The sequence below is a fragment of the Corvus hawaiiensis genome, chromosome 13, assembly GCF_020740725.1.
Source record: "Corvus hawaiiensis isolate bCorHaw1 chromosome 13, bCorHaw1.pri.cur, whole genome shotgun sequence".
Lineage (NCBI taxonomy): Eukaryota > Metazoa > Chordata > Aves > Passeriformes > Corvidae > Corvus > Corvus hawaiiensis.
Genome location: NC_063225.1, coordinates 12432552 through 12458849, shown reverse-complemented (window position 1 = coordinate 12458849; position 26298 = coordinate 12432552). Strand labels below are relative to the sequence as shown.

Here is a 26298-nt window from a genome sequence, read left to right as displayed (position 1 = left end):
AACCCAGGTCAGCAGGGTCCCGTTTTCTGGCTCCCTCCTTCCCATTCTCCTGCCAACATCTCATTATAACACGCTCATGTCTGTGCTGGCCCTGGCCTCCCCCTGGCCCAGGGGTGTCACAGCCGGTGACAGACGCCTGCCGGGCCCTGCGCCACTCCCAAGGAAGAGCTGCTCCTTCTGGGGGAGCAAAGAGAGCAAAACCCCACCAGAGGAGCTTCCAGCTGCTCTGTCTCCCCCATCACAGCTCGCAGCAGCTCAGGGTCATCACAAGCAGGAAATTTTTCATCCCAAAGTGAAGGTTAAAAGCAGAGGGCCAGGGGTGCTGCGGATGCGGGAAAGCTCCATTCCTCTGAATGCCATAAATCAGCAGTAATTCCCCCTGCACGGGGCCAAGCCCACATGTCCCAGGCTGGGATTTGGGAGGGGGAGCCTAGCCCTGGCAGTCTCCAGGCCACGGAATGCCAGCCCCTGGCTCAGCTCTCCCCTCGCTGCTCCTCACTGTTTGCAAACCTTCCCGTAGCAAGGGAGGAAAATGTTCCTCCAGTGCAAGCCACTGGCTGACAAACCAAACTCCAGGCTGTGTTCCTCGGAACTTCCTAACAACAGGCTGAAAAATCAGCCACGGGTGCTAAAAATAAACAAAGGCAGGGAAGAATTTGGCTGGGTCTGGTTTGCCCATGTCAGGCAGAGAGAATCGAAGAGATTCTGCAGAACCTGCAGAGAGCATCAGGGAAAACACTCCGGTTTTATCCCTGCAACCACAGCCCCTGGGCCTGCCCCAAACACTCCTGACCCCCCTTCACAGCACAGTGAGGCAACCGAGGGAGGATTCACGGAATCATGGAATGGTTTGGTGGGAAGGGATCTTAAAGCCCATCTCATCCCATCCCCTGCCATGGGCAGGGACACTTTTCACTATCCCAGGCTGCTCCAAGCCCCATCCAACCTGGCCTTGGACACTCCCAGGTATGCAGGGGCAGCCACAGCTGCTCTGGGCAAGAGACCCCCAACACTCTTAGAGAGACGATCTCAGAGTTAAGAGCATCCCCCTGTGCCCTGGCCCTGACCCCCCAGGCCCCACAGTGAGGAAGAAGAGGAGGAAGCACTCACTCGAGGAAGCGTGTGATGTACTCGCGGCTGCAGCGGGACCAGGTGAGTGGGGACGTGTCATACAGGAGCTGTGGAGACATGATGAAAGGTCTTTTCCCAACTGGCTCACAGTCATTGCTGCTTCCATCATGCTGAATCCCAAAACTGTGTAAGAGCACAGCCCACGGAGGGGAGGTGAGCCACAACCACCACAGCCACCACAACCACCGCTCCCGGCACAGCGCGACACCGGGCACGGCCCCGGCCCCGCTCCCGGCACAGGAGCAGGGATCTGCCCTGGGGGACGTGCTACTGACAGCCCTGAACTTTGTCCTGTGCTTCTATCTCAGCTTTCCCACTGAAAAGTCAGGAATACTCAACAAGATCATAGTGGTGGGTGTTTTCCCACACACGGATGTCTGTCTATTGGGAACTGCAATGTTCAAGTGACCTTGTCAAAATTCAACTGAAACTGGGACAAGCAAAATTCTCTCGCTGATACTACAGACAGATCCTACTTTAAAATTTCTCAATGGGCAACCCCTGCTCCAAAACCTTCCCAAACCACCACAGGACAATACACAAGTGCAATTTCTCCAGGCTGCCTTGGATTACGTGGCTCTCATTAAACCTGCGACAACCCAAAACTTAACTCTGGAATGAAGTCCCCAAGGAGCAAGGCAGGGTTTGCACCAGCGAGGAACCACTTGGGAACCGTCTCCCAACTTCCCCCTGTGCTTTCTCCAGCCCCACAGCGCATGCACAGGAAGAGAAGGAGGAAGAGGGTTACCTGTGTCCGAGCTCGTGGGCCACGGTGAAGGCGAGGGGCAGCCCTGTGTCCTCGTTGATGTTGCAGCTCCGGTGGGGTTGGCACATCCCGGCCACGTGGGACAGCCCCAGGGTCTCACAGGGCCTGTTCATGGCAGCACAGATGTCCTTCCTTGGCCGAGGGGATGAGGACACACAGACAGACAGACACAGAGCAGAGAGGGCGTTGGAAGGCGGCAGGACCCAGCACACAGACAGCGGCCAAACAGGAGTGAGAATGGAGACATCCAACATCCTTCCACAGGGAAAACGTTTATGACCTTTCCTTTCCCCTTTCCTCTCCCACTATCCCCAGCTCATTATTAAGCCTGATTAATGGGAGCTGCTGGCCAGTCTGGCTACGTTTATTCCTTCGTATAAATAAAGCTGATGCTGGGGATAATCAAGCAATGCTCTGGGGAAACATCCCAGAGGTGCTGTGGTTTTCCAGGGCAGCTCCAGCCACCCAGGAAGAACAGTTCCATCGAAGTACAAGGCCTGAAGTGCCTCATTTCTGCTACAAAGCAACTTCCCAGAGAAGATAAATCTGTTCTGGGTTGTGAATCATCACCCAAACCACCACAACAGCAAACTCACGGCAGCCTGAAAGCCTCAAACCAGGCTTTGACTGCAAGGTACACAAACTTGGCCAGAGGCAGGAATTCCTGCCAACTCCGTGGGAGGTCAGGGGCTTCCCAGAGGCTCCTCTGCCAAGCCCAGCCTCCGAGGGAAAAAGGAGAATTAATCCCTGTGTACAACTACTGGGAGGATCCAGCCGTTCTGGGGCTTGGCAACAGGGCCACAGTGAAAACCTGCTTTGGAAACCTCAACTGGGAGCTGTGTCCACGTTTAAACCTGAGATTTGAGACCAGTTCATAGAATCACAGACTCATGGAATGGTTTGGGTTGGAAGAAATCCTAAAGATCATCTAATTCCAACCCCCCTACACCTTCCACGGCAGTTCCAGCCATCAGGACCCAAATATCTCCAGATTTCACATTACAGATCTTACATGCATGTGTCCAGGCAGGGAGAGTGAGATTTCAACATCTCCCACGGAGATGTTCCCCTGCCTGCCCCCACCTGCAGCCAGGTGTGTTTTTAGCTGCCAGAGCAGCTCCTACAGCACTAAACCAGCGCGTGGGCTCCTCACCTGGTGAGCAGGACGGCGACGTCGTGGTGCAGGGGATGGGAGTCTCCCTTCACGTTGATGCTCTTCTGCCACTTGCAGAAGCTTTTCAAGGTGTTGTCTGCGTGGTGGGAGATCTTCAGGTCCTCCTGCCAACATAAAGGGAAATCTGCCGGAGCTGTTTGGATTTTGGGATGGGGAGGGGAGAGGTCTGATTCCAGATACATGAGAGCAAAATTGGGAGTGACTGCCATTCAGATGGAATAGCTCCATGTTTATAGCTTGTAGGCTGGGTGGGAAGACAGCCCTTTTCCTGCTTTCTTTTCATCTGTGATTCAACCAAAACATTAAATCATCCAGTAACAGGAGTTAAGAACCACTGCAGGAAAACACCCTGTGCTGGCTGAGGGTGAAGGACACAGCTGTGGAGCCCCTGAGCAGCCTCAGGCCCCCCAGAGCCACCACAGCAGCTGGGACATGACCATGCAGTGACCCAGAGCCCTCTGCCACCTCACTGACACTGTGTTATCATAAACCACCCCAGAAACCAGACTCTGCAGCTCCTCTGCCCACACTGCCCCTGGCTCTACCAGCCAGGACATGGAGGCAAATGTGGTCACCTGGATTTCTCTCACACACACTCGGCCAGGCCACGAGGACAGCCCAGGAGGGAGCCTGGTTTTCCAGACCAGCTCCCAGCCCATCCCAGCCTGGCTGCCAGGGCTCAGTCCCCGTTGTGCCCTCACCTCCTCGTGCTCCAGCAGGATGAGCCGCACTATGGCGATGTTGATGGGGTTCCCGATGCTGGCGTGGTGGAACAGCCCCGCCACCTGCAGTGGGACAGCCATGGGAACAGAGCTGGGAGCACAGAGCAGCCCAGGACACTGCTGCTGGCACCTCCAGCTGCAGGAGCAGCAGCTCCAGGGGAAGCTGCTGCAGGTTGTTGACAACATCTCGGGAATTCCCCACACGGGAGACAAGAACAGACACGGGCCTAGAGTGAGGCCTGCCATGAAATCCATTTACACTCGATACGATCTGTGTAGACACTGGAACTCAGTCAGAAACGCCTGGGGAACCCCTCTGCTCTCACTTCTAACGGATGTGTTTAACATCTCAAAGGAATTCAGTGCTCTCTGGGTGCCTTCACCACCCCCCAGAAATCCAGGGATGTTACCTGAGGTCCTCTGCCCAATCTCACCCTTTCCTGGCATCAACCAAAGCTCTCCTCTGGAATGCAGAGGTGCAACCTCGGCAGCAGCAGAGGGACAGACTGAGCCACCTCCCCCAGACTTATCTGCTTGTTTCATGGTGCCAGCAAAGCCCCCCCAGATTCCCAGTGGAGACCACCACAACCTGGCTCTCCTTCCCTCAGCTGTCCTCTCTGGCACCTCCCTGGGAGGCCATGTCCCCCGTCCCCAGGAGGGAAGGACAAGGGAACAGCCCTCAAGCCCCGGAGGAAGGTGAAATGGCCTTGGCTGAGCTGTTCCTGCCTGCAGGGAGGTTTTGGCATCAAGTTTGCTGCCACCTGCCCATCCCCTGTGGGGCTGGGGCACTGGGCACAGCAGCAATGGCGAGGGCAGGGTGGGAACAACCTGCTGGTGGGGTTTTGCCAAGGTTCCACCAGGGATCACTCCTGGCAAGCCCTGGGGTCTTTGATGCAGGGAGACTGTGGCTGTCCCATCCCTTGAACGGGATGGGGCAGGGGATGGACAGGGCTTGCAGCCACCTGGCCTGTGGGAGGTGACGCTGCCCCACATCAGGGGTGCACCTGGATGAGCTTTGGAGTCTCTCCCCACCCAAAGCATTCCACGGTTCCGTGGCTCCCTGCGTCCCAGCCCCGCAGGGCCCAGCACTCACCATGTTCATGACGGTCAGCACGTACTTCTCGATGTTGTCACTGCCGTGGAACTCCACCATCTTGGTGTCTGCCACCACCAGCGTCTCCACCCACTTCTCCCTGCTGATGGAGCGCTGCTTGATCCTTCTCCTCCTGTGCTGCTTCTGCTCCCACCTTTCCCTGCGCCTCTCAGACCTCTCCAGGCTTTCCTGAGATTCTGAGGGATTTAAGGGGAAAAAAGGACTTTTTTCCTTGATAAAATGCTTGCAACTTTGATAAAATATCTTTTTTAATTCACAGGAATCACCTTTGATGTGGAGAAGGCTCCACACTTAGACCCATAACTCAATAACTCGTGTGCATTTTGCTGTGCTCTGTTCCAAAGGACTCTGAGCTCAGTCTGCTGCACATGAGCATGACACAAAAAAAATAAACAAAGCATTCAAAGTAATTTCTTTGACCAGAAGAGGGTTTGCAATATTGCACAAGGAACGAGGAACTCTCCCAGAGCAGTATTAGCGTTTGTACTGGCACAGGAATTTACAGACCCTGCAGAGATGCTTGAGAAACAACCTGAGAAAAACCCTGGTGGCTCAACATTTTGGATCATCCCAAATGCGTATTTTCAGGAAGGGACAGTTCCCATCACAATAAACTCTGTGCCCCCAAAGCCGGACTGGTGACTGGAGCCAAATCCCACAAGTGCCAGAGTCCTGGGCAAGCCGAGACACTGCAGGCCAGCACAGAGACTCCCTCAGGCACACAGAGACCGGACTGCGCCTTCCCAAGGGGAAACAATGGGAATGTTCACTGGGCTGAGCGGAGTCCGGAGGCGGAGGAGAGCTCGGCCACTCCTCACGCACACCAGCAACTGGGAATTCTCCAGCGGGGACTTTTCCTGTGAGGTGGCTCCAAGAGCAAGGTCAAGGTCAGCCCCAAGCTGGGTGAAGGCTTTACAAACCTCATCCCACACAGTGGGAATCGCTTTCATGGCCGGTTTCGGAGGGCTCAGCCTCACTTCCCTAACAATGGACTCCTACATTTTCTGGGCTGTACTGAACGTTAGCTGTGAAAGGGCGTTTTATCCCCTAGCATGAAAAATCCCAACTATCTGGACCACTTGATGAATTGCTAATACCACTGTGACAGTTTAATTGCAGCAGCTTCCTTGGAGCTCATTCCCATTGTGTCCTTGGCTGCTGAGCTCCCAGCCACGACGTGAGGCTGCTGCAGAGCAGGGGGTTCCCCTGGGGTCCCGGGGGGCTCCTGTGGCATTTCCCTCTGGGATGATCCCTGTCCAACACTCGCCCAGCTGTGCACACAGGTGGCCCCATGTATTGACAGGAGCAAAACAACACCAGCAGTATCTGCCTGTTGTGGGGCAAAGCAAACCAACAGCACAGCAGAGCTCAGTGAGAGGATGGCAGTCACTAAAATCCTACAGACTTTGGGATTTCTTTGGGATTCCTCTCCAGGGCATGCACAGCACATCCACCCCGCTAGCTCTGATTACAGAGGAGATCCACATGAGTTACACACAGGCCATGGTATACCCAGAGAAAATAATTTTCAAGAACAGACTTCAAAGTCCAGAATGGACTTGAGTCAAGAACAGACTTCAAAGCTTAGAAGAAGCCATTAAGATTATTACCACAGATTAAATAATTAATTTAGATTATCAGAAGAATGCCTGAAGATAACCCTATTACAGAAACAAACCCCGGTTTGTGAAAGCAGAAAGCTCAAGGAAATGTGCAGCACATCAGGGAGTAACGTGCCCATGAGTTTCTGGGAATGTACTGAATTCCTCAGTACTTGAAATCTTGGATTTAGGAGTTTATCCAACCCATCTGCTCTGGACAGGGAAGGACCCACATGCACTCTGCCCACCCCGGGAACTCCCGGGGCAGCGACCGAGTTCCACTCCCAAAGTCCAATGCCCTGGCAGGTCAAAAAGCAAAGTTTTCATGGAAATGAAAGCAAATGCTCTGTCCCCACATCATTCCCCGCCTGCAGCAGGGCTGGGAGCAGCAGATGAGAGCAAGAGGCCTGAGGTCCAGCACCCATTGAGTCACTGGTGTCACAAACTTTGCCAGAAGGCCAGAGGAAGGGACAGTACCTCGCACACCGCAGGATTCCCGTGGAGCCGGGGGTCTCCTGCCCTGCTCAGCCCTGTCCTTGGGCACCTGGCGCTTGTAGATCCTGTGGGGCTGTGCTGCTCCCTCCTCCCGAGGGCTGCTGGACACGGGCTCGATGAAATAGTCCTCATTCATGAGCTGAAACACACCTTTCTGGCAGGGAGACACAAAGCAGCACCGTGAGGCCACCTGCACCCCAGCTCTCCCTGAGGAACCTGGGACTGGGAGTGATCACAGAATCACAGGATCATGGAATGGTTTGGGTGAGGAGGGACCTTAAAGCCCATCCAGTGCCAGCCCTGCCGTGGGCAGGGACACCTTCCACTATCCCAGTCTGCTCCAAGTCCCAGTGCCCAACCTGGCCTTGGACACTTCCAGGGATCCAGGGGCAGCCACAGCTTCTCTGGGCACCCTGTGCCAGGGCCTCACCACCCTCACAGGGGAGGATTCTTCCCAATATCCCACCTATCCCTGCCCTCCGGCAGTGGGAAGCCATGGAGGATCTGATGGAGCTGTCCTCCCTCCAAAGTGAAAGACACCAGCATGAGCACTGCATCACCAGTTATTTGGAGCCATTTCTGCAAACCCGCAGGAGGTTTTAAGCCCTTTCCCCCAACTGCCACTCTTCCAGGTCACTTTTGCCTTTGGAAACACCTAGAGTGGAGTAAGGCAGTGGAGAGTTCAGGAAGCAGCGAGCAGCTTCACTACCCAGGGGCTGTGCTATCAGTAACACCTCCAGCTCCAAGCCCCTGGTTTCCAGATGTGCTCCTTGCAATCCCACACTTATGGACTAAAAGGCAGAGATTTGCTCTTTGGGAATTTGGACACAAACAAGTAAACCCAGCCCCGGAGAGTTCCCAAACCACTGGAATCCATGGGAAATTTACAGTCAGCTCTCCCATGGCTGCACCAGACCTATAGATGAGACATTGACTGCTGCTGCTGGGAATTTTGGTATCAGTTTTGGCAGAAGAAAGGGTTTCACCCAGCTCCTGCTATTGCCTTATGGATAAAGGCTCCTTGAGGATTGGGGCTGTACTCACCAGGCCATCGCAGGTGCTGAGGGCAGCCAGGCCTCCCTGCAGCGCCCGGCTCCGGACCTCCCCGATCATATGGCAGGAGTTGTAGGAGTGAGGCTGGATCTTGGCGCCGGCGATGCCCCCGAAACGCCTCTCGCTGACAAACCCTGGAGCCAGGAGGTGCCTGTTCAGGCTCAGGTTGAATTTCAGGGGTTGCCCTTTGTATTGCAGCTCATAGAACGCAGGAAGCTTGCTCCTGGAGGCAGGAGACCTCCGGTGAAGGGCCCGGTGGGACAAGTCATAGGACAGGAAGGATCCGCTCTCGTCGACTTTGATGGGATGGACGATGTCGCTGCCGGAGCGCGGCGGGGGCGGATCTGGGAAGAGCGGGTGCAGTGGTTACCTGCAGGGTTCCTCACCTCTCCTCTCCCACCCCTTCCCCCCGCTCGATGCCGAACTCCCGTGGCGGTGGCCTCAGGCACCCAGACACCAGCTGGATCTGGTGGCCACTGGGACGGCACGGAGCAGGGACAGCAGGGACTCCGCCTGCCCCTCCTGCCCTCCGGCGGTCAGGGCTAGGGGTTGCCGTGGGACAGGGTTAAGGTCAGGGTTAGGGGGCGGGTGAGCGAGGGGGGCTCGGGCAGCTCCGGAGCTCGGCTCTGCCCCGGCTGGCCGCGGTTACCACGCATACACTCCCGCTGTTAAACTCCGACTGCCAGTAAAAAAAACCCCAAAAAACCAACGAAAAAACTCCCAAAAAAACCAAATTCCCACTTTCAAACGGTGTTGGGGCGCCGTCTCTGGGGGCAAAGCACCCCCGGGCACGGAGCGCCCCGGAGCCTCCCCAGCCAGGGCTCCGCGCTGCGGCCGCGGGGAGCCGGGGCCGCCGGGTCCGACGTCCGACCGTGCCCAGCCCGGGGGGCGAGCGCGGCAGCGGCGGGGGCACCGGGCTGTCCGGCCCCGGCCCCGCCGAGCGCCCTGCGAGCATCCCCGCGCACATCCCGCTCGCATCCCCGCGGCCACCCGGCGCTCATCCCGCTCAGCCCCGCGGACATCCGCGGACACCCCGCGCTCCACGGACGTCCCGCACTCATCCCCGCGGACCCCTCGCGCGCCCCTCCCGCGGTCCCCGCCGTCCTGTCCTCGCGGACCTGTCCCCGCGGCGCCCCCGCCCGCGGCCAGCGCCAGCGCGGCGGCGACGGGGACGAGGGGCAGGAGCGGGCGCAGCGCGGGCAGGGCCGCCATGGCTGCGGCGGGCTGGGGGCTCCGCGCGCCGGCGGCGGGGCCGCGGACGGGGCGGGGCTATGCACATCAGGGGCGTGGCTATGCAAATCACATGGGAGGGGCTAAGCGCACCAGGGGCGGGGATATGCAAATACCACGAGCGGGGTTTGCATATCAGTGGGCGTGGCTTACAGCGCGCTGTGCCGGCGTGGCCCGACTGCGCCCCCTGGCGGTCTCCTGCCGCTGTGCTTCGCCTGCCGCGCCGTGAGGATTGCGGTAGAAAAATCAAAACAATTCGGCAAATTTTCGGTCAAAAACTAAAACCGGTGCTTGGATGATGCCGTCATATCCCCCCTCTGCTCGGCCGGAGCTACCCGTCAATGCTTCTTTTTGTTTTCTCTCAGGTTAAAGCGAACTGGGAGCGTACACCTGGCATTACTCGGCGCTATTAATTAACCCCTCGGGGGCTGCTCGCGGCTCCGGCATCCCCCAGCTTTCCCGGGACGGCGGCGTCTGCCGGCGCTCCACACCTGCCGGCTTTGGGATAATGTTTAATTATACGGTAATGTAAATATGTAAATCAGGTGGGGCACGCGCCCTCTGGCGGCCGGAGCGAAGAATGCCCGGGGCCGGCGGGGGGGGCCTGTGCCGACACCTGAGGCCGCCAGAGAACACATGTGGCGCCCGGCTAGCTCAGTCGGTAGAGCATGGGACTCTTAATCCCAGGGTCGTGGGTTCGAGCCCCACGTTGGGCGTGTCTTACTTTTTCTTTTTTCTTCGGTTTTTATTAATTTTTTTCCCCTCTTCTGGCTCCTCACGGCTCAAGCAGCCACCATTTCGCAGCCAACCCGCCCCCGCACCCCCGAGCGGAGCGGAGCGGGGCGGGGAGCCCGCGGACTCCATGTCCCGGCATGCCCGAGCCGCGGCTGCGCGGCGGGGCCGGGCCGGGGAGCGCCGGGGCCGGGCCGGGCAGCGCCGGGGCCCCGCGGGGAGCGGCCGGAGGAGGGACCGGCCCTTATAAATGGCGCCCAAGCAGGACCCCAAACCCAAGTTCCAGGAGGGTGAGTGCGGGCAGGGCCCGGGGCTGCGGGGAGGGAGGGCCCGGGGGTGCCGGGGCCGCGCCCGGCGCGGGGGTCTCGCCCCGGTGCTCGTGGTTCGGGGCCGTTTGGCTTTCATCGCTCCCTGCTCAGCTCTGACGAGGTGGGAAAGCTGAATTCCCGCAGTCTTTGTCCCTTCCTGTCCCTTCTCTTTCCTCCCAATAACACGCGGGCCCTTCCCACCCCGTTATTCCAAACATCTTTCATTTTCCTGCGCGGACACTCATTGGCATTAAAACTGCTGAAATCCCTCAAGTCTGTCGGGATTTTTATTTTAATGCGTTTGAAAGATGGTTATTATTTATTGTTCCCTGGAAGGGAGCCCAGTGCAGGAGGATTCATGAAGGCAGCATTGGATTCCAGCTGTGCCGGAATCCACATCTGCAACAAAGCACCGGGGCTTAGGTGAATGAAGGTGAATTGGGCTTTTTGGGAGGCTTATTCTGCCTATATTTTGCTTTTTAGGTAACGGTTGTAGTTGAGAGTAATATAATAAGATTAATAAAAATAGCAATATGGTTTAAGATGGATGCCCCGTCCCTGGACTGTCCAGGGCCTGGTTGGACAGGGCTCGGAGCAACCTGGGGTAGTGGAAGGTGTCCCTGCCCATGGCGGGGTGGAATGGGATGAGCTTTGGGATAAGGAACAGTGTGTGGATCCAGGGGACAGGCCTTGTGTGAGGGAGCATGAGCCTGCCAGGTTATCATGGAGACAAAGAACCCTTTCTGCAAATCATCCTTGTGTTTTTTTAAAAATAAATATTCCTCAGTGACTGTGGGCATCTCTCCTAGAAAACATTGCACAGCTTTGAAGCAGAGATGTGTCTTCCACTAGTGAGCACTGTGACAATGAGAGTGATAACGTCACCTCTCATTGTCAGCCCTGCCTGTAGGGATGTTTTTAAATAAAAGTACCGACTGTCTGATGTATCAGAATGGGCACTTCTGGGAGAGCCCTTCTAAGCCTTTTTTTTTCTTGATACACAGAAGCATTTTACAGTTCTGCAGCTCATCTCCCCAAAAACATGCGGCACTGCAGCTTCCAGAAGGAAACGTGTGGACTCAGATGTCCTGTGATAAGTACACTGCAATTCCCACAGTGTAACCACAGGATGAGACTCGGCTGTTGAGGAGATAAAACCAGGCTGAAGGACAATCTTATCCTGCTTAAACGCCCAAAAGTGAGGAGATTCTGCTGCTGCACAGCCCCAGCCCGCGGGTCAGGTGGGAAGCAGCAGGGGGGCCTCTCTTCCTGACTTCCCTGAACTGGGAGTGCCAGGGGCTGCTCTTCCTGTGGGAAAAGGACACGGATGGCAGTGGCTTTCACGTGTCAGAAGCTTAAGGTGCAGAGGTAGGATCTTAGGAGAGTGCCCTGGACCAATAACCCCTCAGAGGGGCAGCTTTACCTGCTTGTGCGTGAGCCCAGCCTGGTTTGGGGGCTGCAGCTGGAACTGAGGCTGGGCAGGAGTTCTCAGCCAGGTTTGCTGTGGGATCTGGGAATGTCTGTCAGCTCAGGGAGGGGCAGGAATGTGGGGGTTGGTGCCAGGTGCTGCCAAAGTCACCAGCACTGCTGTTTGTGTGCAGCTGCTCTTGCATGGAGATCGTCAGGGAGCTCTGCTCCAGGGTCGAAATAATCACAGCTCTGATCCCCTTTCGTGGGAGAGTGAATTTGCTTCTCCAGTCAGTACCTTTCTTTGAGCAGCTTCCCAGGCTGCCCCTGGACTGGCTCTGTGTGGTTCCTGATGACACAACTTATGGAAATGGCCCTCTGGAGCTCTGAGCTGTTTGTCTGCGCTTCCCTTGCAGGTGAGCGAGTGCTTTGTTTCCATGGACCTCTCCTTTATGAAGCCAAGGTAGGTGTGTGTGGCTGCAGGTGGCTCTCGCTGCTCCCCAGGAAAACAAGGGAGTGTTTTAGTTTGCCTGCTGTGCCTCTAGACGGGATCAAGGACTGGAACTAAAATTAACAAAAACCTGTCTGAAATCCATTTTAAACCCTGGAGCTCTATTCCAGAACAATTTCAGGAAGCCCAGTGGTACTGTGCAGCTATGCTGGTAAGCTCCCAGAGGCTGTTGGAATATCCCAGAACACTGGGGAGCCTTTGTGCCTGCAGGATTTGGTGCCTGAGCTGCTCTGTCACCTGCACCTGGAGCTTCCTCAGGGGGAGGCGGCTGAATACAGCCTGTGGTCTTCAACACCACCAGTGCCCAGGAGAAGCTGCATTGCAGTGACAAAGGAAGTGGCATTCCCAGTTCTGCTTCCCAGTTCTGGCTTTTAGACCACAAGAACCTGCACTGTGCATTTGTGCCCCTGCTGCCTCAGTGTTACTGCAGGCACAGCTCTGGGTTTAAGTGCTCCCACTCCCTCTGAAAGAGAAAGAAAGAGCTCTTATAGCTGTGTAGGTCAGAAGGCTTGCAGAAATTCCTGGGGTACCTCAGGCAGGGATTTAAATCCTTTAGGATTTAGTGTCAGTAAATGTTAACACAGGGAGGCAGGAGAAACACTTGACTTCTCTCTTCAGGAGAAAGAGTTGTTGTAATGCTTAAATAACACCCAGAGCACTGAGAGGGTTTGGGCTGCTCTAAACCATTCCCACTTTGGTGTTCCTGCTCTGCTCTCTGCCATCTCTGGAACAGGAGGATGAGGTTGTTGGGAATGTGTGCTTGGGGTTGTCGTGCCAGTACCTGCAGAGGGGAGGGTGATTGAGGCTTCTGGTTCTGAGGAAATAACCTTGTGTCACTCAAACAGCCCAGAGCTGGACAGCAGTTGTGCTTGCCCATGCTGTGTCCCTCCTTTTTCCAGAGTGGAATGAGTGTTGCAGGATCAGGCTGTGCCAGCTGGGTGCTGGAAGGGATTTCCCAGCTCACAAGTAGCTTTTGTTTGGCTGTTTGTGTTGAGTGGGTCCTTCTGAGTTCGTGCACTGGCAGAATGAACTTGAAGTTTAATTTTACAAGGTTTTATTTGTTTATTTTAAAGGATTTAATTTTAAAAGCTGCTTTGTCAGTAGTAATGACTAATAACCTTGGCTTTCTCCCTACTCCTTTGATCTGTTTTTCTCAAGTGGTTCTCAGTCCAGCAGTTTTTGTTCCTGACCACATCCTTGGTGTCCCACACCAAGGTGGTCAGAGCAGCTCTTTGTGTTGGAGCAGTGTGAGGGCTCGTGGCAAACAGGAGCTGATTGTGCATCTCTGCAATGCAGAGTTAAAGGAGATTCACTTCAGGCCCTTCTAACCTCCAGCACGGAAAATATTTTGCCACAGAACTATATTTGAGTCATCTTTTGTTTCATACTCAGCCCCTTTATTCTCCAAAACAAGTAGAGACAGGCACAGGCTGTGTGTGGCTGTGTTTAATTCAGGCTGTCAGAGCAAGCCACTGGTGCAGCAGAGGATCCTGCAGGAGCAGGAGAACCTTAGTCCTGGGTGCAAGTCCACGTGAGCCTGGATTTAAGTTCCCTATGTGGCATTTTGCAGGTGTTTCCTGAAACAGGTTCCTCTCTGGCAATAGCTCTTAGTTGAAGAGGGTACAGCACAGTGTGGTGTTGAGAAAATGTAGAGCCAAAGGTTCGCCCTCTCAAACACTTAGAGGTGGCTCTGCATGCCAAGAAAATACCAATTATAACTCCTGTGAGTAGTTTTTACTTCAAAGGAAGAAAAACTCCTTTTAAAGAGACTCAAATCTGGAGCCCCGGAGGGGCACCCTGCAGGTTTTACAGCAGCCTCATTCTGTCACTGCTCCGGGGGGCAGTGGCAGCTCAATCTCAGCACCTCCAGAACAGGACTTGAACTCCCTGGAGGAAGTGTTGAGTTGGTGGATTTAATTGGTACAGCCAAGAAGTTCAGGGGCAGGGGAAACTCTGCAAGCTAAAGCAGCAAAGCTCCCTGAGACCTCCTTGTTTTCTCTGGGACTGACTGACCTTTCTTCTCTGTTCCAGTGTGTAAAGGTTGCCATAAAGGACAAGCAAGTGAAATACTTTATCCATTACAGTGGTTGGAATAAAAAGTAAGTACTGCATGAAATGAAAGCAGGATTTCTCTTTCCTTTGCAGGGAGATGCTGTGTTTGAGTGTGAGCTGGGTGCAGCAGCACTGCCACATCTCTGCTGTTGGCAGATTGTCTGGGATTGACTAGAATTTTATATTTTAGATTTTATACCTAAGCTGATGATTTATGTAACACAAAGAGAACGTTGCCAAACTGGCCATTTCCTGCAGAGCTGTCAGGAGGGAGTGCTCTGGAATGTTCTGGGTGTTCAGGGTGGGAAACACTGGAACTCCTCCCTGGCAGAAATGTCTGACATGAAAACTTCCTTGTTATGCCTCGGTAGGAAAGGCAGCTCCTACTGAGGTGGGGCAAAACCACTCAAATACCCTTCCCTCGCCTTTTACCCCAGGTTTGGCAGGGGATTTTGGGGCACAGCTTGCTGAGGGCTGTATTCAGGCTGGCTGGATTAGCAGCAGGTGTAGCCTGTGTTTCAGTTCCAGCCTCTCATATTAAAGTAAACTTGCAGATACTTTTCCCTCCTGCAAAACTGGCAGGATTCCAGGTGAGAGATGGCTGAGGATTTCAGGCACCTCTGTGAGATAAATGCTGAGCCCATTAAAGGTGAGAACTTCATGAGGTTGTTATATTGATGTACTTTTTCCCCATTTTTTGAGTTGTTTTCTACCACTCAGTTTGAATTCAGGAGAAGTGGAGGTTTTTTCCTAAGCGATTAAAAACCTCGGCTCTTCAGACCCAGAAGTCTCAGAGCACAGTTTCCTGTTTGGTTTGGTTTCATTTCAATGCTGAGAACTCTTAGTCACAGCAGCCTTGATCTGTGTGCTGTGACTAAAAGCTGAGCCTCATGTTTTAGATGTGACTTTTAATTGTATCCGCTCCCCCTCCTGCCAGAGGGACAGGGGATGTTTCAGTGTAAACACAACACTTACAGGAGCGTAATCAGTTTGTGTGGCGGCTTCTCTTAATGAGGCAGCATAAATTTGGCCCTTCCTTCCCTTACTTATGCCATGAAGGGGGCCAGAAGTGGTGTCCTGATCCCGCTTTTCTTGCTTGTGCTGTTTGAGTTTTATTTTTTGCCTTCAAGCTTCCAATTAAGTACATTAAAAGTGGCGTTGCTGCAAGAGCCAGGGCAGCACAGCCTTCATTTGGCCTTCTGCAGCTGTAATGGCCTGACTTGGAATTGTTTTGCCAATATCAACATTCAGGATACCAAAAAGCTTCGTCACCGTGGGACGTAAATGTGTCACCATGGGGTATAAATGTGTCACACCTCTTCTGGAAGGTCTCTTGCAGCTGGACAGGCAGGAGTGGGATAAGTGGCTTAAACAGCTGAGCAAAGCACTGCCCAAACCCCACAATCTTTGGGTACAGCTGGAGATGCTTCTCTGCAGTTTTTAGATGCTGCCCTTGTCTTTTGTCTACCCTCTGAAGTCCTGGTGCTGCTGTAGCAATATTGGTTTGGTTTGGCCACGTGATGCTCCAAGACTGGCAGCTACTGAAAAATGGCATAGAACTCTTTATAGAGCTTTACCTGATGCACTTCAGAATACCTTGGCCACTTTTAATGTGTTTTATTTGAGATAAGTTGTCAGATTGCTCAGCTGAGCCACTCTTTGTTGAAGTGGAATTCCTGCTGGTAATGGCAATTTCCCCAACACCTGTTCTCTTAAATCGTTCACTTCAGATTCTTCAAATATTCATGCCATCTTGGTTTCCTTCACAGACAGAAATCAGAGCTCTTCTCCTTACAGTAAGATCCTATTGCTGAATTTGTTAGCCTATAAAATGTTGAAATAGATAAAGGAAACTTTCTCAGTAATATCTTATGGATGCAGATATCCCATAATTATGTAAGCATAGAATATTTTTTTTCCTGTGATGCTTCCTTTGAATTTAAGACAGTGTTCTCCCTCCTACATTGCCCATCCTTCAAGTTTGGGAAACTGGAACTGACAGAGGGTTACACTTCCCTAGAGAAATCATTCCAGCTCCAGTCAGTGGGGAATGTTTGGTGACTTTGACCTTGACTTGTGCCAGTCCATGATTTGACACAAAGCAGAGTTTAGTCCTGAATTCTGTGAAGCTTTTAATTGACTGTTGTGTGTAGAAGGCAATCATGGGATGGTTTTAAGTGATGATTGATCTCTGGGTTTTTTCCAGCTGGGATGAATGGGTTCCAGAAAGCAGAGTGCTCAAATACGTGGACACCAACCTGCAGAAACAAAAAGAACTCCAGAAGGCCAACCAGTGAGTAGTGTGGAAGAAGTGCTTGTCAGGGAATACTTGTTCAAGAGAGCTTCAATCAGGTTATCTAGTTATCAGGGGAAAATAATGAGTTTCAAACCAAAATCAAAGAAGCTTCTTTTTCCACTAAAATCTTATTTCTGAATATGCTCTGTTTAAAGGGAACAATATGCAGAGGGGAAGATGAGAGGAGCTGCTCCGGGCAAGAAGACTTCTGGTCTGCAGCAGAAGAATGTTGAAGTGTAAGATTCTTTTTATTTACAAATGAAAAGCCCAAACAAGGCAAGTCACCCCCAAACCCTGCCCAAAATACCTCCCAAACTTTTGCTTGTCAGTTTTACTATTAATGGCTCTGCAGGTCAACTCCATTTCTCATGGCACAGCCTGTGCAAAAGCTGTTTAATGGTATCAAAAAGGCCTTTGTTAGAGTATTTTATTTGAAATGCCTTTTAGATGGTACAGAGTTAATGTTGAGTTGAGATGCTGAGTAGACACACTCTGCATTTTTCTCACTTTATTCCATTTAAGTTGGTGACTTGACACTCAGAAAGCGGTGATTGCTCATTATTCTTGTATATCTCAGTAAAATCAGTTTCTCTATAGAATTTCCCAGTTCTTCCAAGCACTTTGGAATAAAATCCTTACAATGCCTTGCCTTCTCATGGTAGAGTTGTCAAAACTGCATTTAAAGAGTCTTTCTTTGGCTGGTTTTGACAAAACTAAACCAATAAATACACAATTAAAAAGGAGTTTGCATCTGAAGAGACCAGAAGCAAGCTCAGGCATCTACTAGAAAAACTTAATTTGAGCTGTGACTGTCAGATTCCCTTCACTCCATCCTTTTGGTGTTTCAGGGCAGATGGCAGATTTTATGGTAGATTTTCAGACAGTCAGTCCAGCTCTGCTCGTTTATCATCTTCTGTTTGGGCAGGGTTTCACTTAATGATGAACATGGCCTTACTAATGGGATGTTTTGAATTCCTAACTTCATTTGTGATTCTGGCCTTCACAAGGAAGCTGCTGAAATGCCATCCCTTCTTCAGAAGTGGACTTGGCAGCAGCCTCAGGTTTCATGTCTCATTCAGGGGCAGGTTTGTTATGAAATGTGAATCATTGCTTTGAGGAGTGCAGCTCAGGTGGGGACAGGGAACTGGGTTTTGCTCTGGATCCTGGGGCAGTTTCACTTTGGGATTAGCCAAAGGCTGGCCAAGGCTGTAGCTGGCTCCTGGTCTGGGGAAAAGGGATCCCAGTGGATATGCTGGACCCTGGTGCTGGCTGGATGCTCCCCTGTGCTCCGGTGCTCCAGGTCAGGTGAGTTCTGCCAGCCCAGGACCAACCTCTCACAGGGACCAGTCGCTACCTGTCCTCATGTGGGGTCAGACAAAACCCAGCCCAAAGCTGTGTAGGCAGCTGATAACGAGTGTCATTAAAATCTCATTAAAACAGGGCTAAATGATGACCATTCCTAATCTGGCTGCTTAAGGGGTTGTTGCACCTGAGTCTCCTGTGTGAGTGGTGGGAGGGGAGCTGATTGTGGGTGTGACTCAGTGGTGAATGTGTGTGGTTTGCACCGAAGAGAGGAGGGCAGGAGGGACTGCAGGGGAGGTGCCACTGCTGCCACTTTGAGTCACCAGGGATGGGAGCAGGGGGGTTCTCCTCTCTGCCTGGGTGAACTCTGAGTGGTCACCTGGGCCTAAAGTTAGAGCTGGCTTCATCCTCTCACCCCACCCAGGGCTGTGTCCAAGGGAGGCCCAATGGCAAAGATGCCTCTGGGTTGAGCCCCTGTGTGAGGATAAACTTAAACCACCTTACCAGGCCTGACCTCACTCCTGGCTGAAGCCAGTTTTGGGGTGGGAGGGCCTTGGCTTTCTGCTGCCATCACTGCCCTGAGCTTTTATGGTGTCTCCAGCAGGGCAGGTGTAAGGTAATTATGTGAAACTTCTGTTTCATGTTATTGGAAAAACTGATTCCTTGAGTTGGGAAAAGACAGAGGGAAAGCAGCAGCCTGGCTTGGGGGATGTGAGTTAGAGCAGGTCCTGTGTGCTTCTTGCACTGATCTTGCTCTTCATCTCTGGGAGTGCCACATCCAGCACATCCCTCTGAACTACAGCTGCACTGTTTCCAACAGTTTCTTCCCTTCTTGGAGGCTGAGGGAGAGGAAATGGTCTGACTTGCCCTGGGTTGTGTTCCTCTTATATCTGCTCACAGCTAAAGGCGAGAGGGCTTCTGGAAAATCCCAAAATACACTTCCAAAATCAAACTTCTGGATTGTTCCCTTGTACATTTGAGCTCATTGCTGATAAATAAAGTACTGGTGGTGGGGAGGGGGAGAAACTGTTCACACAACTGTTCTAAAAGGGTAACACTGCCCACCTCTGTGGGCCTCAGAATTTACCTTTTGTGGCACTCCTGGAGGATCTGAGGGAAAGGTAATTTATATTCTAAAATTTATTATTCAGATAACCAAGCAATAATGTCACTAATGTAAGCACAGCTTATCCTCCAGGAATGTTCAGTAGTGATATGCTGCCAGAAATGCAAATGTTTGGTTCCTGGGCTCGTGTGAAGGCTGCCCAGGAGCTCTGACCCTGTCTCCAACCTGCCGCGCTGTCCCCAGGTTTTTCCGGCGGGATGGAGCCCACACTGTTTGCTGCCTGGAGACCCCGGCCATCTCCACACGGTGAGTGAGGCATGGGCTGTCACAGCAGGGCTGCCACCGCAGCATCCCACCCTCCCTCTTTCCTGGTTTCTGGACAGACCCTGGGAGCCCTCGGCGGTCCTGGGGTAGTTTGGCAGCAGGGCCCTGTTTGGGGTTAGTTAAAGCCCCTTTCCAGTTCCTCTGCCCTGCATCTTTTTGGCTGGGCTGGGCACAGTGGGAGGACACTCCCTGTGTCCAAATGACTCCAGACTTTTGGCACTGGATCCTTCTAGAAGGTTCCAGGGGTCTGCCTGCTTCCTGCAGCCTGGAGTTCATGGAAACCAGTAACAAAGAGTTTTCTGGAGCCTTGGGAGCAATGCTGGTGTTGGAAGGGAGAGCTCAGCACCTGCTCCTTGTATTGTATTTTAATTTGAGTCTGTTCAGAGCAACTGTTCTGCAAACTGCAGCAACTGGCTCCAAACACTTTGAAGCAATCTGTGATCAAATAGAAATATGCATGAAATGCAGGTTGGGTTTAAAATAATTACTCATCTTCTGATAACTGGAAGCTGTAGCAGAAAAAATGTGTAGTTAAAGCAGGTTTTATGGCTGCCTATGCAACACCTTCTGACTCTGTTAAATGTAGCTCTGCTGAATTCCGACTTCCACGAGTTTATTCTATGTTTCATGGGCCTAAAAATCAGGAAACAGTCAGAGTTAATGGGTGCTTGAAAAATAGGAGGAGTAACTAAGTGTTCTGGAGGGAAGATACGGCACTGAATAACTAATTAGGGAATAACATCTGGTTTTAAATTCTTAATGGAGTTTAAAAAAACTCTGATTCTGTTCTAATTGTTAACATTATTTTTATCTTGTGAATTAATCCTGGGAAGGACTCCCTCTTCCCCCCTGTTGACTTTGGGTTTGGAAGAAAAGCCTTTCTCTTCAATGCAGCAGTCCACTATTAGTGACTTAACTTGGGATTGCTCCCTCTGAGGGATGAGATTTATCCTGCCCAGAGTTTCAGCCTCATTTCAGCTTTTCTGACTTTAAACAAACCCTTTACTCTTCCTATCTCCAGCCCTTCCTCAGAACTCTGCCTATTTCCTGGCCCTGATAAATGCAGTTCAGAGCCTGAAAACAAGAGTCACTTGAGAGAGTGCTGAATTTCCGAGGAATCAGTGTTGGACTGGTAGAGGTTTATCCACCCAATGCCCAGCTTTTGAGCAGTTGATGCAGGCTGCTGTTGGCAGGGAGCAAACTGAGAATGAGTAGTGGTACTCCAGGTAAAACTTCCTGAAAATGGGTAGTAAATAGACAAAGTACTCCTGAATCTTCCCTCCGCTGCAGTGGTAAAACTAGAGGGTTTTTTCAGTCTTTTACTGGAAGTTAATTCAGCTGAGTGAGATTTTTCTGGGAATTCCCAGCACTCCTGTTTCCTTGTGCCATATTCTGTCTGAGATAAAACAGCTACAAATCTCTTGTAGTTCTCCAAGAGCACTTGGAAAGGACAAAACATCCCAAAAATGGTGAATTCTAACCTGTTCCATGAAGAATCTTGTGGTACCACAGCTCTGAAGCCGAGTCATAGCTTGTATTTCTTCTGTGTGTCCTTAGCTAAGCACTGCCCAGGCCCCTACAGATCTGCTCCCTGTGCTGAATGCTTGAAACATTTTCTGGCTTTCTGCTGTGGCTTCCTTAAGTGCCACTCTCTTGATATGTGCAATAATTTGTGTTCTTCTTGCAGGAAAACAAAAAAGAACAAGCAGAAAAGTAAGTGTGTCTTATTTTGCATCTGTGTGGGTCTCTCTAGTGAAGGATTCGTAGCTGAAATAAGACCTTCAGTCTGCCCCAATAATTCACTGCCACCTTGTGCTGTCCCTCCTGGACTCCTGGGGCTCTCTGCTCAGGAGGGGGAAGGGTCACACTTTTGTTGTTGGCACAAAAATCTACTTGTTTCAGTCTGTCAGGATTTTGAGCTCTTGCAATTGAAAAGCAAAGTTGATCTGATGAAATAATTTCCTAAGTCAAACTTAGGTTTTCTTTTTGAGATAGCGATGTGACACAGCTGCAAAGCTGAGCTGCTGGGTCCAAAAATTCTCCCCCAAAAATATGACAGACTGGTTTGGTTCTAGTGCAGAGACCTCCCTCAGATAAGTGTCAGTGCAGCAATTTAAACTGGCACAAATGGGGGACTCCCAGAACACAAGTAATATTTGAAACAACAAAAAACCCAACAGGTGCAAAGGTGATCTGAAAAAAATCTGAGCTTTACTCTGAAATTCTTCTCCTAAATCTTCTCTGCTGTTTTTTCCTGCTACTGTCTGTGCTGTGCACAGCTCCAGGCATTGGAGAGGGGAGCAGCACCAGTGAGACTCCCCAGCCTCCCAGGAAGAAGAGGGCTCGGGTGGATCCAACAGTTGAAAGTGTGAGTGTTTTCCATTCCCTCCCAGGGATTTTGGGTGCAAAACAGAAGGGTGCTCTGCTCCCAATTAGTATCTGCGAGTAATTAGTCTGGCTTGGCTTTTCTCAGGAAGAAACGTTTATGAACAGAGTTGAAGTGAAGGTGAAGATCCCGGAAGAGCTGAAGCCGTGGCTGGTGGATGACTGGGACTTGATCACCAGGCAGAAACAGGTACCTGTGGAAAAGCTGCCCAGCTCTGGGGGGCAGCTGTGTGTGTTGCTGTGGAGCTGTCACTCTGGGCCTGGCTTTACTGGAACCATCTCATTTACCAGTTCATCAGCAGGTTGCTGTTGAGCAGCACAAGTGTTAAGTGGACACATGGATATAGTCAGAGAATCCTGGAATGGTTTGGGTGGGAAGGGACCTTAAATCTCATCCAGTTCCAAGCCCTGCCATGGGCAGGGACCCCTTCCACTATCCCAGGCTGCCCAGCTTGGTTGGGGATTTTAATGCCCAGCTAAAACTGTTGGTGGAGTTCCTTTTATAACCTGTACCAGCTTAACCTGCTGATTTCATCCTAGAAGTGTCCTGGTGAGAAAGGGTTTCAGTTCAGCTTCCAGGTATAAATGTCTGCAAAAATGAGACAAACTTGTATTTGTTCTGTTTTGCTTTTGTAGCTCTTTTACCTCCCTGCCAAGAAGAATGTGGACTCCATTTTAGAGGATTATGCAAACTACAAAAAATCCCGAGGAAATACCGATAACAAGTGAGTAGTGGTCACTGCCAGCCTTAAACACTTCCTTGGCTGCTGTTGTTGGACTTGGATTCCATGGAAAATGGAATAAGGTTGTGAAACCCAGCCCAGCCCCAGATCCAGTGCCCTGTTCTAAGCCCAAGGAGATGGAGGTGTTCAGAAACCCTGAGAGAGTAATTCCAGACTGCAGTTCTGCTTTCTGGATATGATTTCTGCTTCCCCACTTGCCCTAAGCCTTTTCCTGAAGGAAGCTGATAGAAACTTCCCAGAAAAGCTGTGTGGGGAGAGCTCAGTGCCCCTGGGCTCCCTCACAAGCCCAGGGCTGGGGGCCAGGGAGGTGCACGAGAACTTGTACATACTCAGATGGGCAAAGCTAATTATTGTTTGTAATTACCCCAGCAATCAGCCCTGAGCAAAACAAGGTGTGTTTACTCTGCAGGAAACTTTCCTGTTTGAAAGGGAGAACAGAAGGGGGAAGTAATTTTCTTCCATTCAAGAGGAAGCAGATTATTGACTTGTCAGGGTGTTTTAACCTCCTTGATGTAATTGTCCTGATGCCAGTTCTAAATTTGTTGGCAGGGTGGGGTGAGGGTTGTGCTCCTCAGTGTCACTGCCAGTTCTTGTACAGGCAGGGTGAGGTTGGAGGCCTGCAGGAATCTGGCAGGAGAGGCCTGGGAGGAAGGGAGCAGGTGCCTAAAATGTTGGGGGGCTGTCCCTCTGTTCAGTGCAATTAATTCAGTATTGTCCTTTGAACCTGGTGTGAGCTGGAATGAGCTTTGGGTGACAAGAGAAAAGCTGCTGAATGTCCCCAGTGCTGCCTGTGGCTTCGGAAGGGCTGCTCCCAGAGTGCACCTCTTGGACAGGATGACTGAAAACTGCTGCTCTTGGTTTGCCTAAATCCCAGCTCAGGTCAGAACTGCCCATTTTCCAGAGAGGTCTGGAATTGCACTCCTCCCTGTGGCTGTAGATTTTAAGGTCTCCACACAAATTTCCTTGCAAGATCTGAATGCCTGTGAAAGACCCTCCCGATTTTGGTGGTCTCCCCAAGCCAAGCCTGGAGCAGTCCTTGGTTTGGTGCTTGGAGCAGGCCTTGCAGAGCTCTCTGTCCCCAGGGAATATGCTGTCAACGAGGTGGTGGCTGGCATTAAGGAGTATTTCAATGTCATGCTGGGCACTCAGCTGCTGTACAAGTTCGAGAGGCCCCAGTACGCCGAGATCCTGGCGGATCACCCGGATGCTCCGATGTCCCAGGTCTACGGTGCCCCACACCTCCTGAGGCTCTTTGGTGAGTGCCAGCTGGGGGGCTGAGGAAGAGCAGTGGGAAGTGTTCAAGTGCTTCTTTCCCTCTCTCCAGTCTGTGACAGGCAGCTCTGAAGTGTGGGTTCATTCTCTCCTTATCCATGTATCCAAAAGGCTCAGAGCCATTGGGAGGCTTGGGATGGAAATGGGTTTTTAAGTCTGGTTGGTTTAGGTGAGCTTGTATATATTGGAATAGATTCCTGGGCTGCTTTTCTGTGCTACTGTAAAGTTGTGGAGTTCAACAACAACTCGAAGCAGTGTTTGTGACAAGTGTCCTTCCTTTGGAGCAGTGCGGATCGGAGCCATGCTGGCCTACACGCCCCTGGATGAGAAGAGTCTGGCTTTGCTCTTAAACTACTTGCATGACTTCTTAAAGTGAGTACTTGGGAGGTCTTCCAGCAAGAAGGAGAAAGGTCAGGGAGCTCAGGCTGCTGTGAGGCTGCTCCTTTTCAGTGAACTGTTGTAGAACTGGGGCCTGTGTGTGGGATCTTCCCCACGGCTGCCATGAAGCCTCTCAGACTCCACTTCTCTGGTTCTGTTAATCTGCACTTCTACCCCGTCCCGTCTGCTCCTTGTTGCAAAATAAATGCTTCGACATTTATTTATAGCTGCTAAAAAAAGCAGATGATAATTCCAGCAAGCTATTAAATTACACAATAGTTACTCAACAACAATTGAGCAAATGTTTAAAAACTGATGAACTTTAGGAATGTTATTTCTGGGACAGACTGTCACTGGGGCTTTAGTGTGCTATGGTACCCTGTAGCCATGGGATGTTAAGGAGGAAAACAACCTGATAATAATAAAACGCTTTAATGTGAAATGAGGTGAGCTTTAAGGCCCCTTCCAACCCAAACCATTCCAGGATTCTGTGATTAGGAGCTATTGGAAGCTGAAAGAAAACCCTCACTATATTGAGGATGTCCTTGCAGCAGAGCTTGACAGGAATCAGCCTGGTAGTCAGGGAAAACCTGCTCTGGGGGATAGCCATGGTCTTCTGGGGCAGTCTGAGGTAAATGCAGGTGCTGAAGAATTCTGGCTGTGAGGTAGAAATGTGAACCCAGTGACCAGAAATCCTGAACCCATTCCATGAGAATTAATGGCACATAACTCTTACCTTTGTGCAGACAGAGCTTCCTGGTGTCCTGTTCCCTGCCCCTGCTCCTTTGAGTAGAGCAGTAGCAAACCAATTCTTGGTACAGCAGCTGCCTGAACCTCAAATATCAATGGCTTCATCCTGTTAATCCCGAGCTGCCTGAGCTCACCTGGAGCCAGAGGTGCTTGGCAGCTTGTTTGGAATGGCTTTTTGGCTGAGCTGTCAGATCTGTAAGTGCTTGGCAGAGCTGACGTGAGCAGCTACGTGTGGGACTGGTGCTTCTCAAACCCTGTTGTGTGTCTGGGCAAACACCGCCTGATTCACAAATCCACTGAACAACAGAGAATTTGGGCAAGAAGTAATGTAACATTTTTGTTATTTTTGTAGGTACTTAGCAAAGAATTCCTCTGCATTGTTCAGTGCCAGTGACTATGAGGTGGCTCCTCCGGAGTACCACCGGAAAGCGGTGTAATCCCACTTTTCCATGGAGCAAGGGTTGGATCCTGCACCACTGTCCACTTCTGCATCCCGTCCTTCACCTCCCCATCACACAGCTCCTGTAAACATAAAGTGAATAAAGTTGTGTGTGTGAAATGGAACTGCCACGTAAGTTCGGAAGATTTCTTGTTCTCCAATGGAATTTCTTGTCCTGAAGTGGAAGCTCGGAGCTCCTGGGAGCTCTGTGGTGTTTCTGGCTTGATGTTTGCATCGCTGGGATGTAGAGGAATGTGTTCTGGTGTGTCATTGTCTGAACTCAGTGCTCGTAGGGCTGCTCTCCCCAGAGGCTTGGCCTCACTTACCCGCTTTATTCCATAGTAATGACAGACCCACGAGGGCTGTGTCACCTGTGTTGGTGCTATTGACTGTCTCACTCACCCCAGTGACTTTTTGGTGTTGGAAGTTCGATGTTTGGTTCATAAATGTCTGCTTTTCTTGGGGTAGTTGAAGGACTGTGACTTTTTTTATATTCTAACAATAGGAAAATGCATTCTCATCTCGTAGTGTTTGCAAGTGTTGGTCTTTCGCAGAGCTGTTTTACAGATCTGCAAATAAACTTTTTTAATTTCAAATGTGGTTTCTGATGTTTGTGTTTGCATCAGTCACTGCTGTGTGAGTGTCCTGGCCAGGCTGATCCAAGGGAATGAGGGGTTTGGATCTCAAAGCCATTGCAGGACTTGGCTGGGCTCTGAGTAGCTGCTCTTTCCAGGCAAAGTACCAGGTTTTAATCACAGATGTTACTGCAGGAAGCCACAGTGTCCAGGGACCTGGGACCTGTCCTGCCCCAGGGCTGGTCTGGTGCAGCTGGGGTGGGACTGAGCCTTTCCTGCGGGGGCTGAGGGGCAGGAGGGTCCCACACGTGTCCCCAAAATGGGCTGTGCTCTCCCAGCACCTGCTGGGGGTGAGGATGGGCTGGGCTGCTCGGGGCTGAGGGAAGGTGTGAGCACATTCCCTGGACAGGAATCCAGCAGGGTCCTGTCCCACCCTGCCCTGGTGCCCTCCTGTCCTGTGTCCTAGCACAAC

The 26298-nt window shown here is 51.6% G+C and overlaps 2 protein-coding genes and 1 non-coding gene across 3 annotated transcripts in view; 2 read left to right on the top strand and 1 right to left on the bottom strand.

Annotated features, from left to right (window-relative positions):
* The window catches only part of ADAMTS7 (ADAM metallopeptidase with thrombospondin type 1 motif 7), a 34164-nt gene extending 24896 nt beyond the window's left edge, over positions 1-9268 (bottom strand). The window contains exons 1-8 of the mRNA XM_048317974.1: positions 9175-9268; positions 8048-8400; positions 6986-7157; positions 4887-5083; positions 3773-3856; positions 3051-3175; positions 1880-2029; positions 1111-1254 (exon numbers count right to left, since the gene is read on the bottom strand). Of these exons, the coding sequence (XP_048173931.1) occupies positions 1111-1254; positions 1880-2029; positions 3051-3175; positions 3773-3856; positions 4887-5083; positions 6986-7157; positions 8048-8400; positions 9175-9268 (1319 nt within the window). The remainder of the gene's footprint in view (positions 1-1110; positions 1255-1879; positions 2030-3050; positions 3176-3772; positions 3857-4886; positions 5084-6985; positions 7158-8047; positions 8401-9174) is intronic.
* Positions 9269-9929: 661 nt separating this feature from the next.
* Positions 9930-10002, top strand: TRNAK-CUU. The gene has a single exon. It is a non-coding gene; the product is annotated as a tRNA-Lys (tRNA).
* Positions 10003-10187: 185 nt separating this feature from the next.
* Positions 10188-25847, top strand: MORF4L1 (mortality factor 4 like 1). The gene is made up of 13 exons (XM_048317886.1): positions 10188-10308; positions 12150-12196; positions 14276-14343; positions 16503-16589; positions 16748-16828; positions 19204-19266; positions 20972-20997; positions 21564-21652; positions 21758-21859; positions 22306-22394; positions 23495-23667; positions 23972-24056; positions 25165-25847. The coding sequence occupies exons 1-13, from the start codon at positions 10269-10271 to the stop codon at positions 25247-25249; spliced, it is 1035 nt and encodes a 344-aa protein (XP_048173843.1). The 5' UTR covers positions 10188-10268; the 3' UTR covers positions 25250-25847.
* The last annotated feature ends 451 nt before the right edge of the window (positions 25848-26298 follow it).